The sequence below is a fragment of the Ursus americanus genome, chromosome 26 (genome assembly GCF_024610735.1).
Source record: "Ursus americanus isolate L20-20 chromosome 26, mUrsAme1.1.p, whole genome shotgun sequence".
Classification (NCBI taxonomy): domain Eukaryota; kingdom Metazoa; phylum Chordata; class Mammalia; order Carnivora; family Ursidae; genus Ursus; species Ursus americanus.
The window spans coordinates 5,453,584-5,479,822 of NC_142152.1; the positions used below are offsets into that span (position 1 = coordinate 5,453,584).

Here is a 26,239-nt window from a genome sequence, read left to right on the forward strand (position 1 = left end):
GGAAAGGGAGAATGCTCCCAGCTGAGCAGAGACCCCCCAACGTGGGGCTCAATCCCTTATGACCTGAGCTGAAGGCAGATGCTTAACCAACTGAGCCACCCAGATGTCCTGAAACTAGACTTTAAAGTAAAAACTGCAATAAGAGACAAAGAAGGATACTATATAATAATAAATGGGATAATTCAATAAGAAGATATGACAATTGTAAAAAAAAAAAAAAAGAAGATATGACAATTATAAATATTTATGTATCCAACATCAGAGTACCCAAATACATAAAACAGTTACAAACAAATATGAAGGAATGAATCTGATTTTAAAACAATAATAGTAGGGGACTTTAACACCCCACTAACATCAATGGACAGATCATCTAAACAGAAAATCAATAAGTAAACAGCAGCTTTGAATGACACACTGGAACAGATGGATTTAACAGACATATTCAGAACATTCCATCCTAAAAGTCTAGAATACACATTCTTTTCAAGTGCACATTGAATATTCTCCAGAGTAGATCACATAGCCCACAAAACAAGCCTCAACAAATTCAAGAAGACTGAAGACATACCATGCATCTTTTCTGATCACAATGCTATGAAACTAGAAGTCAACCACAAGAAAAAATCCGGAAAGACCACAAATATATGGAGGTTAAATAACATGCTACTAAACAATGAATTGGTCAACGAGGAAATAAGCTAAGAACTAAAAAAAGTACATGGAAACAAATAAAAATGAATATATGATGGTCCAAAACATTTGAGACACAGAAAAAGTGGTTCTAAGAGGAAAATTTATAGAATACAGGCCTACCTCAAGAAGGAAAAAAAAAAATCCCAAACAAACAACCCAAACTTATACCTAACAGAGCTAGAAAAAGAACAACAAACACAACCTAAAACTAGAAGAAGTAAAGAAATAATAAAGATTAGAACAGAAATAAATGATACAGAAACTAAAAAAACCAATAGAACAGATCAATGAAACCAGGAGCTATTTCTTTGAAAAACATCAATTAAATTGATAAACTTCTAGCCAGATTTATCAATAAAAAAAGAGAAAGGACTGAAATGAATAAAATCACAAATGAGAGAGGAGAAATAACAACCAACACCAAAGAACTGCAAACAATTATAACAGAATATTATGAAAAACTATATGCCAACAAATTGGACAACCTAGAAGAAATGAATAAATTCATAGAAACATATAATGAAATTGAAAGAAGAAATTGAAAATTTGAATAGACAGATAACCAGCAAAGAAATTGAACCAGTAATCAAAAAACTCCAACAAACAAAAGTTTATGACCAGATGGCTTCCTAGGCAAATTCTACTAATAATTTAAAGAAGAGCCAATACCTATTCTTCTCAAACTATTCCAAAAGATAGAAAAGGAAGGAAAAGTTCCAAATTCATTCCATGAGGCCAGTGTTACCCTGATTCCCAAACCAGAAAAAGACAACACAAAAAAAGAGAACTAGGTTAATATCCCTGTTGAACTTAAATGCAAAAATACTCAAAATACTAGCAAACTGAATTCAATATTACATTAGAAAAATCATTTGCCATGATCAAATGGCGTTTATTCCTGGGTTGCAAGAATGATTCGATATTTGCATATCAATCAACGTGATACATCACATCAATATCATTTTAATAGATGCAGAAAAAGCTTTTGACAAGGTATAACATCCATTCATGATAAAAACCCTCAACGAAGTTGGTTTAGAGGGAATATACCTCAACATAATAAAGGCTATATATGAAAAACTCACAGCTAACATCATCCTAAATGGGGAAAAACCGAGAGCTTTTCCTCTAAGGTCAGGAATAAGATAAAGATGTCCATTCTCATCACTTCTATTCAACATAGTACTAGAAGTCCTAGCCACAACAATCAGACAACCAAAAGAAATAAAAAGCATCCAAATTGGTAAGGAAGAAATAAGACTTTCACTATTTGCAGATGACATGATGCTCTATATAGAAAATCTTAAGACTCCACCAAAAAACTGTTAGAACTGATGCACGAATTCAGTAAAGTTGGAGAATACAAAATCAATGTATTTCTAGCCACCAATAATGAAGCAGCAGGAAGAGAAATTAAGAAAACAATCTCATTTACTACTGGACCAAAAATAATAAAATACCTAGGAATGAACCTAATCAAAGAGGTGAAAGGCCTGTACTCTGAAAACTATAAAACACTAATGAAAGAAATTAAAGACAACACAAAGAAATAGAAAGACATTCCATGCTCATGGATTAGAAGAACAAATATTGTTAAAATATTTTAAAAACAATCTACACATGTAATGTAATCCCTATCAAAATATCGATAACATTTTTTTCACAGAACTCAGACAATCCTAAAATGTGTATGGAACCACAAAAGACCTTGAATAGCCAAAGCAATCTTGAAAAAGGAAAGCAAAGCTGGAGGCATCATAATTACAGACCAAGTAATACTACAAAGCTATAGTAATGAAAACAGTATGATACTGGCACAAAAATAGACACATAGATCAATAGAACAGAATACAAAATCTGGAAATAAACCCACAACTATATGACCAATTAATCTCAACAAAGAAGGAAAGACTATCCCATGGGAAAAAGACAGTCTCTTCAATAAATGGTATTGGGAAAACTGGACAGCAACATGCAAAAAAAAAAAAAGAAAAAGAAAAAAGAAATTGGACCACTTTCATACACCACGCACAAAAATAAATTCCAAACCTAAATGTGAGACCTGAAACCATAAAAATCACAGAAGGCAGTAACTTCTTTGACATCAACCATAGCAACTTTTTTTATAATAATTTTTTATTGTGTTATGTTATTCACCATACAGTATATCCTTAGTTTTTGATGTAATGTTCCATGATTCATTATTTGCATATAACACCCAGTGCCCCATGCAATATGTGCCCTCCTTAATACCCATCACTGACCTATCCCAGTCATAGCAACTTTTTTCTAAATACGTTTTCTGAGGCAAGGGAAACAAAAGCAAAAATAAACTATTGGGGCTACATCAAAATAAAAAGCTTCTGCGCAGAAAAGGAAACAATCAACAAAACTAAAATGCAGCCTACAGAGTGGAAGAAGATATTTGCAAATTACATATCTGATAAAGGATTATTATCCAAAATATAGAAAGGACTTACACAACTCAACATATAAAAAACAAACAATTAAAAAATAGGCAGAGACATAAACAGACATTTCTCAAAGAAAACATACCGATGGCCAACATACACGTGCAAAGATGTTCAACATTGCTTCCATCAGGGAAATGCAATTCAAAATCACAATGATATATCACCTCATACCTGTCAAAACGGCTAAAATCAACAACAAAAGGAATGACAAGTGCTAGCAAGGATGTGAAGAAAAAGGAACCGTCATGTACTGGTGGTGGGAATGCAAACTGGTGCAGCCACTATGGAAAAGAGTATAGAGGTTTCTCAAAAAGTTAAAAATAGAACTATGCTATGATCTAGTAATTGTATGACTTGGTATCTACCCCCAAAATATGAAAACATTAATTTGTAAAGATATATGCACTCCCATGTTCATTGCAGCATCATTTACAATAGCCAAACTTTGAAAGCAGCCCAAGTGTTTATCAATTGATGAATGAATAAAGAATATATATATATTTATATAAATTTTTAAAAAAGATTTATTTATTTGTCAGAGAGAGAGAGAGTGAGAGCAAGAGAGCGTCAGGCAGAGGAAGAAGCAGGCTCCCTGCTGAGCAAGGAGACTGATGCGGAACTCAATTCCAGGACCCTGGGATCATGACCTGAGCCAAAGGCAGACACTTAACTGACTAAGCCACTCAGGAGTCCCTTTATATATGTATATATGTACATATATACACAATGGAATATTATCTAGCCATTAAAAAGAATGAAGTCTTGCCATTTGCAAAGACATGGATGGAGCTAGAGAGTGTAATGCTAAGCAAAATAAGTCAATCAGAGAAAGACAGATATCGTATGATTTCACTTGTATGTGGTATTTTAGGAAAAAAAAGAGCAAATGGATAAAAAAAAGACACAGAGAGCAAGAGATAAATCAAGAAACAGACTCTTAACTATGGAGAACTGATGGTTACCAGAGGGAAAATGGGTGGGGAGATTTAAATAGGTGATGGGGATTATGGAGTGCATTTGTCATAATGAGTACTGGGTGATATATGGAGTCCCTGAATCGCTATATTGTACACATGAAACTAATATAACATTGTGTTAACTAGAATTAAAATAAAAACTTTAAAACAAGTTTCTTCTCTCTGCTTCATCTGTTTTCTTTCAAGTTGCTTAAAAATGATGTTATACAATCAAATTGGGGTGTTTTGATTTAAAATCAAATGAAATTCCAAGTTAATACTGAACATACATATCTAATTTTGTTCTCACCTCAAACTTCACTAAATCAATAGTAAAGGAATTTTCTTAAAAGGCATAAACCTTCAAGTTTGAGTAGAATGGGAAAGGATACAATCACAAAAAACTGGAACCTAGAAAGCAGATGGATGTGTGTACAGAAAAGTTAACATAGCACGCTTAAGACTGTTAATTTAAAGAAGCCTGCTTGTTAGGTTACTCCTTGTCTGGTATTTGGGAACTTGGATTTCAGGAGGATTCCTACCATTTCTCTGTTTTTGGTATGATGCCAAACTATCAACTGTGCCTGGCATCTAACTTTCATACTTATATTAAAGTTGGCATCTTCAGGGGTGCCTGGGTGGTGCAGTCGTTAAGCCTCTGCCTTCAGCTCAGGGCGTGATCCCAGCGTTCTGGGATTGAGCCCCACATCAGGCTCCTCCTCTAGGAGCCTGCTTCTTCCTCTCCCACTCCCCCTGCTTGTGTTCCCTCTCTTGCTGGCTGTCTCTCTCTGTCAAATAAATAAATAACATCTTAAAAAAAAAAGTTCTTCACTGATAAGGGTGATGATAAGGGTGCTTCATTGTGCCTAAACTGTTTGTGCAAACAATATGGTTTATACTCAACATCTGCTTTCCTTCTGGGAGTCTGGAATTTTGGTACGTCTTGGGCAGAGAGTTCTTACCTGTTTCAATCCCAATAAAAATACTTTGGCACTGAGTTTCTAATGAGTGTCTCTGGTAAGTAACATTTCACATGTGTTGTCATACATCATTACAGAAAGAATTAAGTATATCACGTGATTCCTCTGGGAGAGGACTCTTGGAGGCTTGTGCCTGATTTCCTCTGGACCTTAATCCATGTGTCTTTTCCCTTTGTTGATTTGACTCTATCCTTTCACTGTAATAAACTATAACCATGATAATAATAACTGTGAGTCCCTCTAGCAAATTATTGAGGCTGAGGATAGTCTTGGAAACCCCCAATACAATATGTGATTATCCAAGAAAGATGAATACCAAGTCAGTAGTGAGAAGGGTTGAGAACCAACCTAATATATATTTCGGAATCTTCAAAAGATATAGGAACCAAGAAAATAAAATACGACTGAAACTGAGACATGGGGGTGGCTAAAACAGGTAGATAAAAGCTACTTAATGGCAGTTAAATCTCTAAATCTCTTTATTAGTCCATACCCTGGGCAAATGTCCTTTATTCATCCTGACAAATATCTGGGTTTTTATTTTCTGGAGAGACTCCTCTGGCCTGGAGTATGAAAGTTAGATGCCAGGCACAGTTGATAGTTCGGCATCATACTAAAAACAGAGAGTTTAATAATGAATACCAAGTACAGGGATTCTCCCATCTCTTGGCCTCTTCCCCAGTTAGGTTCTCAAAATGCTGTAAAGTAGACCTCTATTCTCTAAAGGATTAGAATATTTTTTCACCATGAAGAATCCAATCAACCCAAGAGGAAAAAACTAAATTTACCAGCATCAGCGGTTCCCTAACAAGCTGTCCAGCCAGATCACCCTACAATTTGTACATACCTCACCCGCATTTAGAACTTCCATTCTTAATTATGAACAGAGATCCAAGGATAACCAGATAGCTCAGAAGATTTTAATGAAAGATAGAGATCAAAATAACAGGAAAAAGAAAACTACACAGAAAGAAAAAAACCTAAGCAAACAAAAAAATCCTAAGATTAATAGAAATATAAGATACTATAATCATGAAACAAAGCAAGATTCTATTAATAAAAAATTCAGAGAATAAAAAAAAGCTCGTAGAAATTAAACATGTTGGTAGAAGTGAAAAAGAGAAGGGCTAGAAGTTGAAGACATCACCTAAAAAAGTAAAGCAAAAAGACAAATACAAAATAAGAGAGAAGAGGTAAGAAAAGGATCTGTCTTGAAGGGCCAGCATCCAAACATTAGGAGTTCCAGAAAGAAAGAACAGAAACAAAGGAGGAGAGAAAATCTTTGAAAAATTAAAGAATGTTTCCCTAAAGGATACATGTGACTAAATTGAAAGGGCCTGTTCAATGCCCATCAAAATGGATAGAAAACAGACTCATATGAACAGACAATATTTCAGAACACTAGGATCAAAGAAAAATCTAAGTTTTCAGTAAAGAAAAGACAAGTCACCTATAAAGGGTCAAGATTCAGAATGGTTTTCAGACTTCACTAACAACACTGCAAGTGGAGGAACACCTTAAAAATCCTCAGGGAAAATTATCTTCAACCTAGAATTCTATAGTTGCCTAAACTATCAATCAAATATGACAGTAAAATAAAAATATTTCCGACATGAAAAGCCTCAAAAAATTGCTTACCAATCACCCTTTCTCAAGAAGGTGCTGGAGGATTATTACTTCATGGAACCAAGATAGGCAGTGAAGGATTAACTCAAGAGGCCTGAGTTGCCTAACTGCTGCATATTTCAAAGAAAGATTTGGCCCTTCCCTGGCTCTTGGAAGATAATTCCTAAATCCTACCTGATACCAGTGTTTTTGTTTACCTAGAGCCTCAGGCTGCGCCAAATAGTCTATGCTAATGATGTGATTTATGGTGGAAGCCCTGGGCCATTTGGTATCAATTTGACCTTTGAGGAGGCTGGAGATTAAGAAACAAAGGTCAGCCCCAAAGACACCCCTTGTCTATATCACTGACCCCTACTAAAAACCCTGGACACCATGTCTTAGGTAAGCTCTCCTGGTTGGCAATACTTCTTAGCTGTTGTCATATATTGTTGCTAGGAGAATAAGTGCCTTGTGTAAGACTCCACCTGGAGAGGACAACCAGAGCTTGTCTCTGGTCTCTCCTGGACTAAAAGAAACCTTGGAGATTTAATCCAATAACTTAATTTTACAAATAACAAAGCTGAGTTTTAGAGATTAAATGGATTGTCCAGAAACACATAAGAAATTGAAAGGATTAAATTCTAGGTGTCCTGACTCCTAATTCAAGGCTCATAGGAATCCTTGTTTTCTTTGATATTTTGCATATTTAGATCTTTGATGGTATATAGTTCAAGTTAATTCCCTAATTTTTAAGGTGACAAATACTGCTTTATTAACAGTGGTGTCATCTATATGTCACAGCAACTACTTGTTAGTTGTTCAAGATTTGAAGAATTAACAGGTCCAAGAAAAATACATTCAGAAACCAAATTGTTTAGTAAAATGTAATAACCTGAACCGGTTTAACACCTTCATTTTGTGTTGTTTGGCATGCTGTCAAGTACCTTTACCATATCCTTTGCTTAACCAAAAGCATATATTTTTAAAAGCATAAATAAAATTTTCCAGGAATGAAGTATTAATTTTATGAGTGAGAAGAAAAATTTGTGAGGTTTCATTATTGAAAATCACCCCGAAATATAATAGATTACTATGGACTGTTCATTAGTTTAGTATGGACAGCTTTTTGAAGATAATTTAACATATTTTATGTTAAGGAATATACAGAATCTATTTCTGAACTGAGAGTCTCACTCATTATAGATTTAGACTCCTTAGAAAACTGATTTAAATTGAATTTGTGCTGAAACTATTTTATCCTTTAAAAAGGTTTTTCTAACACTAAATCCCCCATTGTATATTACTGATTTTTTTATAAAGCCTTTCATGCTTTTTGAACTAGGAAGATAGCAGAATTGCTTTTTGTAGAGATAAAGAGAACCAGATTCATGGGAGAATATTGGTCTGACTGATAATGGTGGAGAAAAAAATGGGCAGAATATATCAGAAGTAATAGACTATCCCAGGGAAGGAAGAAACAGAAGGAACACCGCTTACTTTCTTTTCATCTTGATTTCTTAAAAGCAGTAACAGTTTGAACAAAATCAGTTTGAACATAACATAATTACCTTAAAACTTTTAATTCCATGGTACGATGGAAAAGTTCCCTAGAGTACATCATATCACCTCAAATTAGCCCAAGTGTTTCCATCAGCAATTGGATAAAGTCCTATACAATAACTGAGGAAAAATGTTACTTAACTTTTTTTTTTTTTTTTTAGAGAGGGGAAAGAAGGGAGGGGCAGAGGAGAGAGAGAATTTTTTTTTTAAGACTTTATTTATTTATTTGACAGAGAGAGACACACACGGCGAGAGAGGGAACACAGGCAGGGGGAGTGGGAGAGGGAGAAGTAGACTCCCCGCTGAGCAGGGAGCCCAAAGCGGGGCTCAATCCCAGGACCCTGGGATCATGACCTGAGCCAAAGGTAGATGCTTAACGGACTGAGCCACCCAGGCTCCCCAGAAAGAGAGAATCTTAAGCAGGTTCCACGCCCAGCATGGAGCTGAGTTCAGCTCCATCTCACAACCTTGAGATCATGACCTGAGTGGAAATCAAGAGTTGGATGCTTAACTGATTAAGTACTCAGTTGCCCCTACTTAAGCATTTTTATACTGAGACTGAAGCTGAAAAAGAATTCTGCAGTGTGATCAATACGCTAATGAAAAATGGCAGCTATTACTGAATTTTTGTAAAAAGTTGTAACATACAAATTTGAAGTATCCAGCCACAACTTATTTTAGAAAGCTGATGATCCTAAATATTTAAGTATTTTTGTCCTAAAAAAACTAAACTTTGATTAGTTTTAACATGATATGTGTAACTTTTTAAAATTGGCATTCATGGGGCACCTGGGTGGTACAGTTAGTTAAGCATCTGACTCTTGGTTTCAGCTCAGGTCGTGATCTCAGGGTCTTTAAATCAAGCCCTGAGACAGGCTGCACATTCAGCACTGAGTCTGCTTGGCCTCTCTCTCCCTCTCCCTCTGCCCCTCCTGCTCATGCTCTCGCTCTTTAAAACAGATAAAATTGGCATTCATATCTCAGAGATAGAATTCACACTGTATTCACAACTCATAAAACTCACAATTCACACTGTATTAAATCTTAAACCTAGGTCAAAAAGTAAGAAGAGTTTTTCTTTTTTAAAACCCTCAAATTCTAGGGGCACCTGGATGGCTCGGCCAGTTAAGTGTCTGCCTTTGGCTCATGTCATGATCTCAGGGTTCTGGGGTGGAGCCCCGAGTTGGGCTCCCTGCTCAGCGGGGAGTCTGCTTCTCTCTCTTCTGCTCCCCCCACCCTGCTCGTGCACTCACATTCTCTCTCTCTCTCAACTAACTAAATAAAATCTTTTTAAAAAAATAAAACCTTCAAATTCTAGATTGCTTTGTTAATGTCAGGTTATTAGAATTAAAGATGTCCTGGATATCAAAGAGACTAATCATTTTAGAAATTTATCAAATGGCCTAGAAGAGCAGTGATTTGGCTAATTTCAGTTAGTCAAATAAAATGGAATTTTGACTAGAACTCAGATTACCAGACATCTTCTAGTTCAGGGCTACTAAAGTTATACTACTTTAAACAGATCTCTTAACAAGGTTAAAATTAAAAGATAACAAGGACACTTAATTTACAGAAGTTTGTCTTTATTTAAAACAAATTAGGTGAAAAGTTCTACTTTGCTGAGTTAGAGATTCTGATTTTATTTGTGGAGATAGAAGGAAACATTTCTTTTAAACTACGTGAATTTGCTCAACTATCCAAATCAATGCATTGATCACATACATAACAGTACCAGATGCTTAAGCACATGCAAAAACTCCCTCAAAATGTCTGTACAATAGTGGCTGACCTAAACAACAGACAGTGTAGTGGAGGGAGGCAGACATCAATGGTATGTCATGTGATATGTGGCACTTTTTTTATATTTGATCAGACTTAGAACACCATAAATTTCCCTCAAGTTAAAGTGTGCATTACTCAGAGTTCATTTCAACTAATGCTAATGGGTGTTAAATGTAATTCAGCTTTGTTATATGGAAATTATAAGGACAAGATTGTGTTGATTTATTTTGTTCTTTAAAGCAAAGTAACATAGAAGAAGTAAAATGGGGAGAAGAAAATACAAATTCGTAGCCCATGGGTTGGGTTTGACCCACAAAATGTTTTGTTTGGCTTATCCAGTGTTAGCCTGTGGTGAAGTATTGAACAATACTTCAATACCCTGTCATTATTTAAAAAATAGATTTCCCATTAAAACAGATCCAAACTTCTTGGCACCTGGGTGGATCAGTCAGTTAAGCGTCTGCCTTTGGATCAGGTCATGATTCCAGAGTCCTGGGGTCAAGCCCCTCAATAGGCTCCCTGGTCAGCAGGGAGTCTGCTTCTCCCTCTGTCCCTCCTCCCACTCATGCTGTCTCTTGCTTTCTCTTTCTCTCAAATAAATACAATCTTTAAAAAAATTTAAAAAATCCAAATTTCTGATTTCTCATGAAAAATCAGATGATTTGGCAATGCCAGCTCACAGCTGGAACTGAATTAATGTGGCTGTCCTCTTTAGATATGTGCTGTTAGTTGGCCACAATCACCTACCACTCCTGTTATCTCTCAAGTGGTAGTGTCCAGGGCTCTCTAGGCCTTTGAGTTTGGGACCTCTGTTTCAAAGCAAATGTTCTTTTTCAGGGGAGGAGGTAGATACGTGGAAAAGAGAAAAAAAAGAAAAGATGGGTAGAGAAAGTTCTGCTGTGAAATTACATATTCAGGGATTCCTTTATCCCAGAATATTTAAGATATGGTGAACAAGGGCTTCATTCATTTAATAAATATTTATTAAACACCTAATATATGCCAGGTATTAGTTCAGGTGCTAGGGATACAGCAAGAACAGACTTGGTCCCTATTCCTATAATGCTTACAATCCAGTAAGTTCCCACTAATAAATCACACAAATATAAAATTGTAAATGGGCAAATGATATGAAGAAAGGATCATAATGCTCTGAGAGCCTATAATTTTGGAATCTAATCTGGTTGGATAGTTGGGATGAAGTCTTTCCTGAAGAAGTGTCACCCTGGAGCTGAGAGCAAAAGAAATAACATTCTAAGAAGAGGGAAAAGAATATGGAAAGGTTCTGTGGTAAAAGGGAAATGGCAAGTATAAAGGACTGAAAGAATGCTAAGTGTGGCTGGAATGGTGAGGGATAAGGAGGAACACAGTATAAAATGAGGCTGGAACCACATGGTTAAAAAAATCAATTAATTATGTATGAATGGTTCTAATTCTGATTTATTCTGCTGCATTGATCTATATGTCTATTTTCCCCCAGTATTATAATGTCTTGATTACTGTAGCTTTATAATAAGTCTTAAAATCAGGTAGTATGATTCTCCAACTTCATTCTTTTTCAAAATTGTTTCAGCTATTATAAGTCTTTGTATTTCCACATACATTTTTTAAAAATTTTATTTTTTTTTGAGAGAGTGAGTGTGCATGCACACACAAGTCAGGGGGAGGGGCAGGGGGAGAAGTAGACTCCTTGCTGAGCAGGCAACCTGTCCCCGAGGCTCCAGGCTCGATCCTAGGTCCCTGAGATCATGACCTGAGCTGAAGGCAGATGCTTAACGACTGAGCCACCCAGGAGCCCCCATCTTTGCAATTTTTAAGGTTTCTTTCTTTTTTTTTTCTTCTTTCTTTCTTTCTTTCTTTCTTCCTTCTTTCTTTTTCTTTCCTTTTTTTCCTTCTTTCTTTCCTTTTCTTTCTTATCATCTTATCTTATCTTATCTTACTGCAATGGTTAGAATCTCTAGCACAAATGGCTAGGACTAGAAGTGAAGGTACCTTCTTCTTGTCCTGAGGGGTAATCTTTCTTCTTCTTCCCCTCCTTCTTTTTTAAAGTAATCTTCACACCCAATGTGGGGCTTGAACCTATGACCTCAAAATAAAGAGTTATATGCTCCACCAACTAAGCCAGCCAGGTGTAGGAGTAATCTTTCAATCTTTCATTATTAAGTATAATGTTGGCTACAGGCTTTTTGTAGATGTTCTTTGTTTGATTGAGGAATTTCTCCTCTTTTGCCTAGTTTGCTAAAAGTCGAGTTTTTAAAAATCATTGTTGTTGAATTTTGTCAAAGTCTTTTTCAGCATCTATTGAGATGATATGACTTTCTCCTTTACACCATCGATAAAGTTTATCACATTGATTTTTGAATGTTAGACCAATGTTGCATTCTTGGGATATAAAGCTTATTTGGTCAGGATATGTTATCTTTTATGTATATTTTTGGATTTGATTTCCTAAGGATTTTTGCATGTATATTCATGAAAGATATTTACAGTTATTTTTTGTAATTACTTTTTCTGAATTTGGTATCATTTAGTCCTCATAACAACCCCAGGGGATAGGCATTATTACCCATTTATGGAGATGGGACATAGGCAGAGCTAGCTGGTAAGTTTTGAGATGCACTCTCAATCACTGTCTCACTGTCTCTAACTCGTTAATGTTGCTTTCATGTTCTAGCATGTGGTCAATTTCTTTTTTTTTTTTTAAGACTTCATTTGAGAGAGAGAGAATGAGCAGTAGGGAGGGGCAGAGGGACAGAGAGAAGCAGACTCCCCACTGAGCAGGAAACCCAACACAGGGCTCGATCCTAGGACCCTGAGATCAAGACCTAAGCTGAAGGCAGATGCCCAACCGACTGAGCCACCCAGGAACCCCGCATGTGGTCAATTTCTAAAAATATTCCATGTGTTAGTAAAAAGAAAGTGTAGCCTGTTGTTGGAAGTTGTATTCAATGTATTCCCTTATATATATTTTTTATTCCCTTATATTTTATATATGAATTTTTATGTTCCTTGTATTTTTCAATAGCAGAAGTGAAAATGGAAAATTCACAACTATTTGGAAAACAAACAACACACTCTTGAACAACCACTGGTCAAAAAAGAAACCCAAAGGGAAATTAAGCAATATCTCAAAACATATGAAAATGATATTATTTGTAGCATTTTATATATGGCCTTTATTATGTTGAGGTAATTTCCTTTTATTCCTACTTTGTTGAGAGTTTTTATCACAAAAGAATGTTAAATTTTGTCAAATGCTTTTCTGTATCTATCGAAATGGTCACATGACTTTTAGCCTTTATTCTGTTAACGTGGTGTATCACATTAATTGATTTTCCTATGTTGAACCATTCTTGAATGCCAGAGATAAATCCCACTTGGTGTATGATCCTTTTAATGTACTGTTGGATTCCATTTGCTTATATTTTCTTGAGGATTTTTGCATCTATATTTATCAGGATATTGGCCTGTAGATTTCTTTTCATGTGTTGTATTTGTCTGGCTTTTGTCTCAGGGTGATGCTGGTCCCATAAGATGAGTTGGGAAGTGTTCTTTTCAATTTTTTTTTTTTTTTGGAAGTGTTTGAGAAAAACTGGCATTACTTCTTTAAATGTTTGGTGGAATTCTCCAGTGAAGTCATCTTAGTGTAAGCTTTGCTCTGTTGGGAGGTTTTTGATTATCGATTCACTCTCCATACCGTGTATAGGTCTTTTCAGATTTTCTATTTCTTTATGATTCAGTGTTGGTAGGTTTTATATTTCCAGAAATTTATCCATTTTGTTGGTTTGCTGGTGTATAATTGTTCATAGTAGTCTTTTATGATCCTTTTTATTTCTGTGGCATCAGTTGTAATGTCTCGTTTCTAATTTTCTTTTCCTTTTTTCTTAGTATAGCTGAGTTTGTTGAAAAACTTATCTTTTCAAAAAACCAACTCTTTCAGTGACTTTTTCCATTGTTTTTCTAGTCTTTATTTCATTTATTTCTACTACGATCTTTGTTATTTCCTTCCTTCTACTAACTTGGGGCTTAGTTTGGTTTTTTTCCAGCCCTTGAGGGGTAAGGTTAGGTTGTTTATCTGAGATCTTTCTTCTTTGTTAATGTGGGCATTTACAGCTACAACTTTCCTCTCAGTACTACTTCTGTTCACATAATTTTGGTATGTTGTATTTTCATTTGTCACAGGATATTTTCTAATTTCCTTTTTTATTTCTTCTTTCACCCAATGGCTGTTCAAGGGCGTGTTATTTAATATCCACATAGCTGTGAATTTTCTAGTTTTACTTCTGCTATCAATTTTTTTTTAAAGATTTTATTTATTTATTTGACAGAGAGAGAGAGACAGCCATCGAGAGAGGGAACACAAGCAGGAGGAGTGGGAGAGGAAGAAGCAGGCTCATAGCGGAGGAGCCTGATGTGGGGCTTGATCCCATAACGCCGGGATCACGCCCTGAGCTGAAGGCAGACGCTTAACCACTGTGCCACCCAGGCGCCCCTGCTATCAATTTCTAGTTTCATTTCATTGTGGTCAGAAAAGATGCTTGGTATGACTTCAATCTTGTTAAATTTGCTAAGACTTATTTTGTGATTTAACATGTCATCTACCCTGGAGAAAGATCCATATGTGGTTGAGAAAGTGTGTATTCTGCTGTTATTGGGTGAAATGTTCTGTATATGTCTGTTAAGCACATTTGGTGTACAGCTTACTCAAGTGCTTTGTGTCCTTTTTGATCTTCTGTCTGGATGTTCTCTATTTTTTTTAAGATTTTATTTATTTGAGAGAGAAAGCAAGCGTGCATATACAAGCAGGGGGAGAGGCAGAGGTGGAGGGAGAAGCAGGCTCCCTACTGAGCAGGGGGCCTGACACAGGGCTTGATCCCAGGACCCCGGGATCATGACCTGAGCTGAAGGCAGACACTTAACCGACTGAGCCATTCAGGCACCCCACTGTCTGGATGATCTATCCATTATTAAAAATGTGGTACTGAAGTCTCTATTATGGTATTACTGTGTATTTTTTCCTTCAGTTCTGTCAATATTTGCTTTATATGTTTAGGTACTCTGATGTTGGGTGCATATATAATTGTTCTATCTTCCTGGTGGATTGACCCTTTTTTATCATCATAAAATGTCTTTCTTTGCCCCTTATGACAGATTTTGACTTAAAGTCTGTTTGGCTAAGTATAGCCACTTCTGCTCTCATTTGGTTACTATTTGCATGGAATATCTTTTTCTTTCCCCTTCACTTTCAGTTTATGTGTATCCTTAAATCTAAAGTAAGTTTTTTGTAGACAGTATATAGTTGGGTCTTTTATTTTTTTTCAATCCAGCCAGCAACTCTAAGCAATTTGATTGGGGAGTTTAATCCATGTACATTTATTTAAAGATTAATTTTAGAGAGAGAGAGAGGAGAGACAGAGTGTGTGAGTGGGGGTAGGAGCAGAGGGAGAGAATCTCAAGCTGACTCCCTGCTGAGCATGGAGTCCAATGCAGGGCTCAATCTCATGACCCTGAGATCATGACCCTAGCTGAAATCAAGAGTCAATTGCTTAACCAACTAGGCCCCCCAGGCGCCCATAATTCATTTACATTAAAAGTAATTATTAATAAGGAAGGATTTACTTTTGCCATTTGTTGATATTTTTCTGTTAGTCTTGTCATTCTTTGTTCTGTCTTTTCATCACTTGTTGTCCTCCTTTAGGATTTGTTGATTTTTTTGTATTGATATGCTGATTCTTTTTCCTTTTTCTATTGTATAACTTCTATAGGTTTTTATATGTGCATGTGTGTGTGTAGTTACCTTGGAGTACACAGAAAATATCTTATAAGTTTATTTTAAGTTGATAACAAGTTCAATTGTATACGAAAACTCTACACTTTAACTTCTCTCCCTTAACATTTTTTGTTGTCACAATTTGTATCTATTTATTTTGTGTATCCTTCAACATTTTTTCTGTTATTTTAATACTCTTTTCTTAACATTTCTACTTAACTGGAATTAAAAATGATTTAATAACTACCATTACAATAATACAGTATTCTGTATTTGTCTATATATTTATCTTTACCAACGAATTTCATACTTATACTATTGTGTTACTTTTTAGCATCCTTTTGTTCTAACTTGAATTCTCTTTGGCATCTTTCATAAGACAGGTCTAGTGGTGACGAACTCCTTCAGCTTTTATTTGTAAAAGTCATTATTTTCCCATTTTTGAAGGACAGTTTTGCAAAATAAATATTATTCTTGGTTGGTAGTATTTTTCTTTTGGCATTTTGAATAGATCATCCCATTTTTTTCTGGCCTGCAAGATTCCTGCTGAAAAATCTGCTTATGGTCCTACAGGGATTTGTTTGTGACAAGTCTTTATTTTTCTCTCTGCTTTCAATAATCATTTTGACTTTTGACAATTTGATTATATTTTGTCTTGGTGTGGATTCCTTTTTTTTAAATGATCTTCTGGCTTCTTGGATCTGAATGTCTATTTTCTACCCAGATTTGGAAGTTTTCAGCCATTAGTTCTTTAAATAAGCTTTCTGGTCCTTTCTCTCTTCTCCAACTGGGACTCAGTGCATATATTGGTCTGTTTAATGGTGTACCATAAGTCTCTTAGCTTTGTTCATTCTTCTTCATTCTATTTTCTTTTTGCTCTTCTGACTAAATTATTTCCAGTGACTTGTCTTTGAGTTCATTGATCTTTTCTTCCATTTGATCTAGTCTGCTGATGAACCCCTCAAATGAATTTTTCACATCAGATTTTCAGCTCCATGATTTCCATTTTGTACTTTCAAAATATTTTCTATCTCTTTTGCCATTCTCATGCTTTGTTAAAATTGTCCATGCTTTGTTCTCTTGACCTCGGTTAGCATGACAGTTATTTTGAATTTTCTGTCAAGCAAATCATATAACACTGTTTCATTAGGATTTCTGAAGAGTATCTTGCTGGTTTATTTGGAACATCTTTGCCTGATTATTCATTTTTCTTGACTTTCTCTGTTGGTGTCTGTACAACAGACAAAACAGTCACCTCTCCCAGTCTTCACAGACTGTCTTTATACAGAAGATGGCCCTCACTAATTAGCTTGTCCAGAGATTCTGGGGACCTCTACCAACTCTTGGAAATGTAGGAAGCTGTAGTTCTGGTTTGCTTGGTCTGTGCTGAAATTTGGGAGGGTAACTTGCCTACCAGTTCAAATTGCTGTCTTTGTTCTTCCCCCAGGTGGTCAGACTGTATTGGACCCATTAGAACTCCAAGACTGGAAGACAGAAGCTTAACATCTGGGGAACCCCCTAGAAGAAGTTAGGCTGCTGGATAAATGAACAAATACCTTTCCACCAAGGAAAGAAGCTGAGAGCTAGGAGTTCTCTTCCCAGTTAGAAGGTATTGCACTGGGGTCAGGGACTGGTGATTGTGGTTTTGTCTTCACCTGGGGTGCAGGAGACTTTCAATTAGTTTCTGAATTTCTTTCAAAGGGAATTTGTCTGTGAATTGTTGCTGAATTGGTGTTTGCAGGGGGAAGGAGGGTCCATGGCTTCCTACTCTACCATCCTGCTCATGTCCCTTCTGACAAGGCTTTTATTTCACCCTTATTGTTCACAGTTTCATTGTGGGTAGAACTTTATGTTGTTGGTTTCTTTTTCTCAGCATTTTGATGATGTTTCACTGTTTTCTGAATTCTTTAGTTACTAATGAAATGTCAACACTCAAACTAATTTTCTTCCTTTGTTAGTTATATCTTCTCTGTCTAGTTTTCAAAAATTTTAATAGATATTATGTTTATTTACTTTACTTTAATTCCAGTATAGTTAATAGTGTTAGTTTCAGGTGTACAATATAGTGGTTCAGGAATTCTATACATTACTCAGTACTCATCATGATAAATGTACTCTTAATTACCTTCACTTAGTTAACCCATTCCCCCATGCACTTCCCCTCTGGTTACCATTAGTTAAGTTGGTTTCTTGGTTTGTCCCTCTTTTTCCTTTGTTCATTTGTTTCTTAAATTCTTCATGAGTGAAATCATATGGTGTTTGTCTTTTCCTAACTAATTTCACTTAGCATTATACCCTCTAGACTCATCCATGTTGTTGCATGTGATAAGATGTTTTTTTTTTTAATGCTGAATAATATTCCATTGTATACATACACCACAGTTTCTTTCTCCATTCACCTATTGATGGACACTTGGGCTGTTTCCATGTCTTGGCTATTGTAAATAATGCTGCAATAAACATGGGAGTGCATATATCTTTTTGAATTAGTTTTTTTGTATTCTTTGGGTAAATACCTAGTGGTGGAGTTACTGGTTATGACAGTTCTATTTTTAATTTTTTGAGGAAACTCTATATACTGTTTCCTACAGTGGCTGCACCAGTTTATATTCCTGCCAACAGTGCATGAGGGTTCCTTTTTCTCCACATCTTCATCAACACTTATTTCTTGTGTTTTTTATTTTAGCCATTCTACTTCTTTTAAAAATATTTTGTCTTTGTTATTTTGAAGTTTTACTCTGTGTTTTCATTTAGCCTGTCTTCGTTTTTTGGGGGCTTTCTTACTCTGAAACTTGTTGTCTTTCATAAATTTAGTCAAACTCTAAGTCATTCTTTTGAACAATTTCTCTGAAATTCCAGTTAGATATATACTGGACCTGCTTACTCTGTTTTCATTCTCCCTTAATCCTTTGTTCATATTTTCGATTTATTTTCTGGACTATATTCTGGGTGATTTTATTCTCAGATCTTCACTAATTTCTTTAAAGATTTATTTGAGTGAGAGAGAGAGAGAGAGATGGCACACGAGTGGTGGGAGAAGCAGAGGTGGAGGGAGAGGGAAAGGGAGAGAATCCCAAGCAAACTCTGTGCTGAGTGTAGAGCCCAATGCAGAGCTTGATCCCACAATGCTGAGATCGTGACTTGAGCCAAAATGAAGAGTTGGATGCTCAACCCAGGCGCCCCCACTAATTTCTTTTTGTTTAATCTGTTTAACCATTCATTTCAGTTTTTAATTTTAGTATTTTTAATTTAAAAATGATTTCCAAATGCATCTAGTTAACTTTTTAAAATCATATCAATACCATTTACTTTAATTCACATAAATGAATATTTTGTACTATGTATTTGATAATTCTAATATCTTTAATCTTTGTAGGTAGATTCTATAGTGTAATTTTTCATTTTGAGCTCATGTTCTGTGAAATTTTATCTGTCAGGATTCTGGGTTTAAATTATACTCCTCAACAAATGATTTGCATTTGCTCCTTCCACGTTCTTGAGGTTACTACCAAGTCTGGACACCATTAAACTACATTTTCAGGTTGGGTTTTATTTGTTTTTTTTTCCTCCAAGGTTACAGAAGTGCTGTGAATTCAGGCTTCAAACTTGTGTGAGATTAAACTTTTTATGCATTCTAGGGAAGACTTTTCTTTCCCAATATGTATCTCCTTCACCCAAAACCAAGGCATAGATAGGCACAAAGACCATCATCAAACTTTGAGAACCTGCTTATTTTTCCTAGCCCATCCACTGAAGATATACACTTTGAGAATTCAGGGATTAAGTTGGAGGGAATGAAGTCTCTGATCAGACCTCACAACAAGGTATTACCTCCAATGTCACCTTCCCAGACCTCAACACACAAAATTTAAAATCCAGCCTTTAAGCCAGCAGGAAGCAGCTAGTAACCACTCCTAACCTCAAGATAAACATCTGTGTGGTACTTTATCATTCTGCATTCATTTCTTCTGTGTGTGTGTGTGTGTGTGTGTGTGTGTGGTTTCTTTCCTCTGAGGAATTTCCTCACTTACTAGCTCAATCATTCATTGAAAAAGATTAAATACTCTTCACAGCATTTTAAGGTATCTTCCTGAATCTCTGTTCAGCCAGATGACCCTGATTTCTTCTATAAAGCAGGAGCTGAGAGTCATATGCTGAGAATGAAGGGGGAAGAAAGAGTTTGCTGGAGAGAGGAAAGGTTTGAAATGGGCAAAGTGGGAAAGCAAATTAAATAGTAAAGCACTAATTAATAAAGAATTGATGGTGTCCAGGAAGATTCATAATATCTGATACATACTAGCCCAATAACCTTGGACAAATCACACTCTGTATTACCTATATCATGGGGATTGTGAAGACAAGTGTTATAAAATCCAACACCGAACCAAATCACTATTTCCAGCAAATAACAGACTCATGATGTGAAACTTATTTGTTTTACAGACTTTCCTATTTAATAGAATTTGTTGAAGCCAAATTAGCAAAGACCTAATTACTATGAGCCATTTGCCATGATGTAAAAATAGCTAAGCAAAACTCGAATATATTCAAATGGTTTCATTAGTAATACTTTACCTGTGGTAATCAAAATTAACTTTTATCTAATTAAATCATGATAATCTAAGAGAATCTTAGCATTCATACCAATGGGCAATCTTTTAGGTAGAAAATATAAAGATCCCAGAAAGATCACAAATAATTTATCTCAAATGTTCATCAAAATCAAGTTAACCACCAAATTTTAGATGTAGCTAAATATTTTCTAGTTTTGGCCTTTTCGAGAATGTCATTCAATAATATATTCACCATTGTTGTAGTTGCTATGAGATAAAAATATAATAAATTAACTTATCCTTGAGGAGTTTTCATGTTAGGTGCTGAAAATGCTTTTGTGAGAAATCACAGAACAATTATAATGACACCCAAGTACATGTAAATCAAACTACACATTATTTGACATATCATCGATATTTTGAAGAATGTATTCATTGTCAGGGACAATGATAGCACCTGTGAGTATAACAGTTAAGATTCTGAATTTAATTTTCCTAGCTGGCACTGTGGCATTTTGGCATTATGATTAAGTCACCATATTTATCCCGATTAAACAACAGGCATTCATGTTACAAAACTGTAAGAAAAAATGTCAATATGGGCCTTGAAGATGAACTCATTGATTTTGTCATGTATAACAATACTCCAAAGACAGTATACTATCAACTCTCATCTTCAGTCCTTTTACTTCCAGTGGAAGGTAGCATCAGTTTTATCAGATAATCTGTTTTAAAGACTGAAGTCTCTGGTAAAAGTACAGGAGTATGAACCTTTCTCTGTAAAGTACATGTTCTAGGATCATGCCAAAAAAAGTTCAGTAGGTGTTTTTAGATTAGTGTACAGTGAGCCCCCCTCCCAAGTATCTGTTTCCAGGAGATTAAGTTGAAAAGTCTAATTATTTCACAAGGGTCCTTCTCCTTATCTCAATTCCACTCAAGTGTAGTCAACAAAAGAGTGATTTAGGCAGTCTTAACTTTTTGAAAACTTAATGAGTTTTAGAAGAACCACCAAAATGCATTCAAAGTAGTAATGGTTGTTTTTCTAAGTTTATTTATTCTGCCCCATGGTTCTTTGTAATTAAGTCTTTAAAGTTAGATATTTTTAATCATAAGAAATGTATGTAACAAATGCTTTAAAGAGGTCAAAAGCAAAATGAAATTGGTATTTAATGACAGATAGTAAAGACAGAGTGATTTGGTAATCAAGAAGTGCAACTATTCAAAACAGATATAGGGCCTTTTAGTAAAAATAAATAGATAAGTAAATAAATAAATAAATAAAATAAAATGTTAGTTTTGTTGTCACCACATAGCTTTTCCTTACCATACTTCTATAATACCAAGAACTCACTGAAGAAGTTTCATTAATTCAGAATGATCAATGGAAAGTACACTTCCAGTTACTTGGAATTGATATAAAAATTTGAATTCAAATACTCTTTCAAATAGATTTCTCTGGATTTTTTCTAATGAATAGGGAAATGATTTCTGGTCAAGATCTCTCTCTTTAAACAGTTGAAAATTTGTTCTTTTAAGTACAGTTATGTATCTTAAAATTGTTAATTTGATTATAAAAAGACAACTATAGACAATCTACACTCTTTTTAGGAGACACTACAAAAGGAAAAAGCTTTAGTCTATCTTCTTTCCAAATTATATTTTCTAGGTTTATTGAGTTTTATTGCTTTTTGAAAAATTACATCACACAAAAGATTCATTTAACAGGAAGACTTTCAGACATTTAAATTCTTCCCTTGGAATATCAGCAATTAAAAGTATGAAAACCTAATCTAGATATCATGCAGTTTATGCTGTAAAAGCATACTTTTAGAATTTTGAGCTTAATTATAGATGTTTTTTCTATTGTGATAGTGTTTAGCCACTTTGTGACTACCTCAGGGTGAGAGGTATGACTGGGAGAGGGCACAAGGGAATATCTTGGGGCTCCAGAAATGCTGTCTACCTCAATCTGTGTGGTAATATGAGTGTATGCATACATAAAATTTCGTAGCTGTATCCTTAAGATTTATGTCTTTTATGGCATAGCTTATTTCTCCAAAAAAAGTAAAAATGAGTGGTTAGCTACTTTATGAAATGCCCACTATTTTACAGGGAATCATTAATACGATAAGTCAAAATGTATAGGGGAAAAACAAATTACCTGATGCTCATGACATAAGGATTGCTAGTCACTTTCAGGTAAATTATATCTGAAGCTAGAGTTAAACTTCAGTTATGAGAGGTCACTGGTATTCTATCAGAAATGGTGTCAGGAAGAATACAATGTATCAATTTAATTACAAAGGACAGAAGTGTTATAACAGCTTTAACAACAACTAGAAGATGAGAGCATCATCAAATAAGCGACATGACTATGGCATGATTATCTGGTTTATGATTACCCATTTTTTTTTTAATTTTTGCTTTTCACTGTTTGGGTCTTGTCTTGTATTGCTTGGACTTCCAAAGGATGGGGAAGGAAAAGAATTCGAGTTAAATTAGTTTTGTTACTTATTTTCAACTGTTGTTTTTAATGTGGTAAAAAGCTGAAGTTATGACTGTAATTTTAAAATTATGCATTCTACTTTCCATCTATTATGGGAGAAAAGAGTTGGTTTACACAGGAAATATAAACAATCTGCCTCAAATGTTTTTTTACTTTTGCTCAGAACTATGTTAATTCTCATCACCTCCAAAAGCCTTTGAGAGGATTAGCTGCATAGACCAATATTGTTCTATATTAGTCAGTATTAAGCATATGATGTCACCTTGTTTCCTCCCCTCAAGCTTTTTTTTTTGTGGGGGGGAGGGGTAAGGGAGAGTTTTTGGGCAATTCTCAAAATTCTGTGGCTTATATACCACTAGCTGACACATTTGATTGACAACCTTACACTCTCAAACCTGTTTGAAATGGGTCAAATACCTAAGCGCTGCAGAACAATGCAATTCAACCAGCAATTCCCCATAAAAGAGAAAGGGGGTGTGATTAGGTTCCAGCTATTTAGCAAGTTATTGCAAAAACAGTTTAGTGGTTTGTTTCTGCAACAGTCACAGGTTAAGCTAGTATTTTCTATCTTAAGTAGCCCCAAAAAACCCACCAGGCTGTAATAGGCAGGATAAATAGCCAAAGCTTGGAGCAAGTGGGGCAAACATTAAGAGCTTTATGGAGGTCTTTATACTGACCCTCGGCTTTGGTTATTGATCATTAACCCTGCTGGGGAACTATCGAACGGAATTTGTGTGAGGTTTATCGAGCCACAGGAAAGGAGATGCAGGAGGGAATATAAGCTTCTAATAAAAGAAACGCAGCAACAATAGCAGAGGAACAGCTCTGCCTGGTGACGTAATGGCTGGCAGCAGTCCAGCTTCAGCAGAGCTGCTGCTACCTCAGCATCCAACCTCTCTCAACACAGTCCAGCTTCGGCAGAGCTACCGGGGCTGCTACTTCTTGCGATGCCACTTTGTTGGTGCCACCAACACCTTACCTTGGAGGGCCAGAACACCGAACAAAGGGTTGTCCTGCTTTAAGTTGTCAGAACCCACACTCTCACTCACTCAACCCCGCCAGCCTCTCAGGAACAGAGTCAATCCGCCGCTTAAGTTTAGGGCGAGCACACTGGCAGCACACTCCAGGCGTGCCTCAGTTTCCCCAAGCTACTCTCGGGCCCGCCTCGAACTGCCCGGTCCCCCCCGCCCCCGGTCCTCAGCCCGAGTTGATCGCGGCAGCCCCGCTCACCCGCCCGGCCCCGCAAGCCGGTCCTCCCACCTTACCTCCGCCAGGTAGAGGTTGAGGAGACAGAGCGTGGAGAACTGGAGACAGGAGGGGAAGCAGTAGAGCAGCCAGTGGGGGAAGAAGTGCAGGTGAGCGGGCGGCCGGAGCAGGGGCAGGGAGCCGCTGAGCGAGAAGGCGGCAGAGAAGAGGGTGGTCCTGAGCGCTGCCCACAGGAGACAGAGGAAGAGGCAGAGGCTCTGGTAACTCAGCCGCCGCTCGCGGTACAGGAGCAGCCGCCACAGCTGCAGGTAGGCAAAGGCGAAGAGCGCGGCGTAGAGCAGGGCGTGCAGGATGCTCAGCGCCAACTGCACCGAGCCCGGCACCGCGGCGCCTGAGGCGGCAGCGACGGCGCCTCCGCCTCCGCCTCCGGGCGTCGAGGGCTCGCGGCCGGCCGCCGGACCCGGCACGGACACCCTCATGAGGGGGCTGGGGGGCGGGCGAGAGAGCGCGGGAAGGAAGGGGCCGGACTCGGAGCCGCCGTCGAGGGGGAGAAAGATTTCCCCCTTACCCCCCACCCACCCCAACCTCCAACCCCGGGAAGCGCCGTGACAGGACCCGCGAGCCCCGCGCGGAGCAGCCGCGGCTCCCCGGACCCCGCCTCCTCTCCCCGCCCCCCCCGGGGGTCTCGGCTCCTCCTGCTGCGGCTCGGCTCGGTAGCTGCAAAAAACAACTCTCGGCTGGAGACAATCAGCTGAGAAACCCGAGCATTTGAGGCGCTCGCTCCGCACCGTGGGCTCTCGCCGATTGGCCCAGACGGGCACGCCCCCTGCGCGCCGCGCTCGGAAGGCCACCGGCCACAGGACCCGTCGCTCGAAGGCTCCAAGATCTGATTGGGCATCGGCTTTCCTCACTTTCTCCCTCCCCTTCACTCCCCACCCACACTGCCGATTGGCCCAGCAACTGCACGGCCAGCTGGCGCCGGCGGGAGAACTCGGTGGTCGCCTGTCACCTGGGACGGCTCTCGCTCCGCCCCCTATTCTTCCCATTGGTTGGAGAGGCCGCACGTAGGGAGCACGAGGAGAGGGAGGAGCTTTGGGTTTTTTTTTTCTTTTTTTTCTTTTTTTTTTTTTTTGCTCAGCAGGCCGACCCCGCCGAGCGGTGGTGGCCGCAGGCGCTGACGGCGGGAGTGCTGTACCCTAGTAGGTAAGTTCCGCGGTTCGCCGCTGCCAGGCAGCGGGGTACGGCCCCGCCTTCTGCCTCTTCTTCACGTGGCGGGAATTGTCGGCCGCGGGAACCGCCTGGGTTCCTCCGGGTAGGTCTTACCCGCAGGTGTCGGGCAGGTAGGTGGCGGCGCGGGTCCTTCAGTGGAGTGGCTGTGGTTTCTGCCTGCAGGGATGGGGATTCAGCCTGGCGGCTGCCCCCCAACAGGGGCTGCGCCACTGAGCTCTGGAGTTTGGCTTAAAAGGCCCTCACCTGCGTCCTTCTGAGGGGCATTTTGTTTTTCTTCTTTTTTCCCCGAGCACGAGCGGCGAGAAAAACGTGAGCCCTTTGTGGGGAGAGGGGATGGAATGAAAAGGGTGAACTGAAGAGCAAAATTCTTCCTCGGGAAATGTCTCTTAGAGGACGAGTGATACTAGGATAAGATGGATGTCCACAGGAGGTCTGAATAGGGGGAATTTGGGTCTTTGAAACTTAGAATTTGGAAGGATGCTCTGGGCATAAGTTTAGGGAAGAAGGCAGAAACAGAACTGTAAGTCTGATGAATGTCTAGGGAGAAAGAAGTAGAATAGTTTGTACTCCTTAAATTCCGTATGTATTCCTTCGAGCCTTAGTCCCGTATTTGGTGGATGGTGGCGCTCTTCTTGAGGCTCAGAGAGCTACAAAGCAAATGCTTATTATGTTATTGCTGTAAACAAGCGAGGAATGGATCTTCCAACGTATATCGGACTGACGACATTTGCTGATTTTTTTTTTCTTTTTAGCGTTTGGTAGTAAAATGAGCAAAGTAATGCAAAATGATGAGAAAATAATTTGTGTTCTTCTTAGAGTGAGTGGCACATCACAAATTCAGTATCCTTTTGAAAGACACTGCTACATTTACTGGTGCAACCAAGACTCAGCCTTCTGTAACTCACCATCCTTTGTCTTAAT

General features: G+C 37.7%; 2 protein-coding genes across 3 annotated transcripts in view; one reads left to right on the plus strand and one right to left on the minus strand.

The window, feature by feature from the left end:
- Window positions 1–24,648, minus strand: part of GPR137C (G protein-coupled receptor 137C) — a 60,561-nt gene extending 35,913 nt beyond the window's left edge. Inside the window, exon 1 of the mRNA XM_045810520.2 lies at window positions 24,148–24,648. Coding sequence (XP_045666476.1) covers window positions 24,148–24,567 — 420 coding nt within the window. The 5' untranslated portion in view covers window positions 24,568–24,648. The remainder of the gene's footprint in view (window positions 1–24,147) is intronic.
- Window positions 24,649–25,205: 557 nt separating this feature from the next.
- TXNDC16 (thioredoxin domain containing 16) overlaps window positions 25,206–26,239 on the plus strand; it is a 107,908-nt gene continuing 106,874 nt past the window's right edge. For both annotated transcript variants that reach the window (XR_006781961.2, XM_045810385.2), the window contains exon 1: window positions 25,206–25,291. The gene's annotated coding sequence lies outside the window, so the exon portion shown is untranslated. The remainder of the gene's footprint in view (window positions 25,292–26,239) is intronic.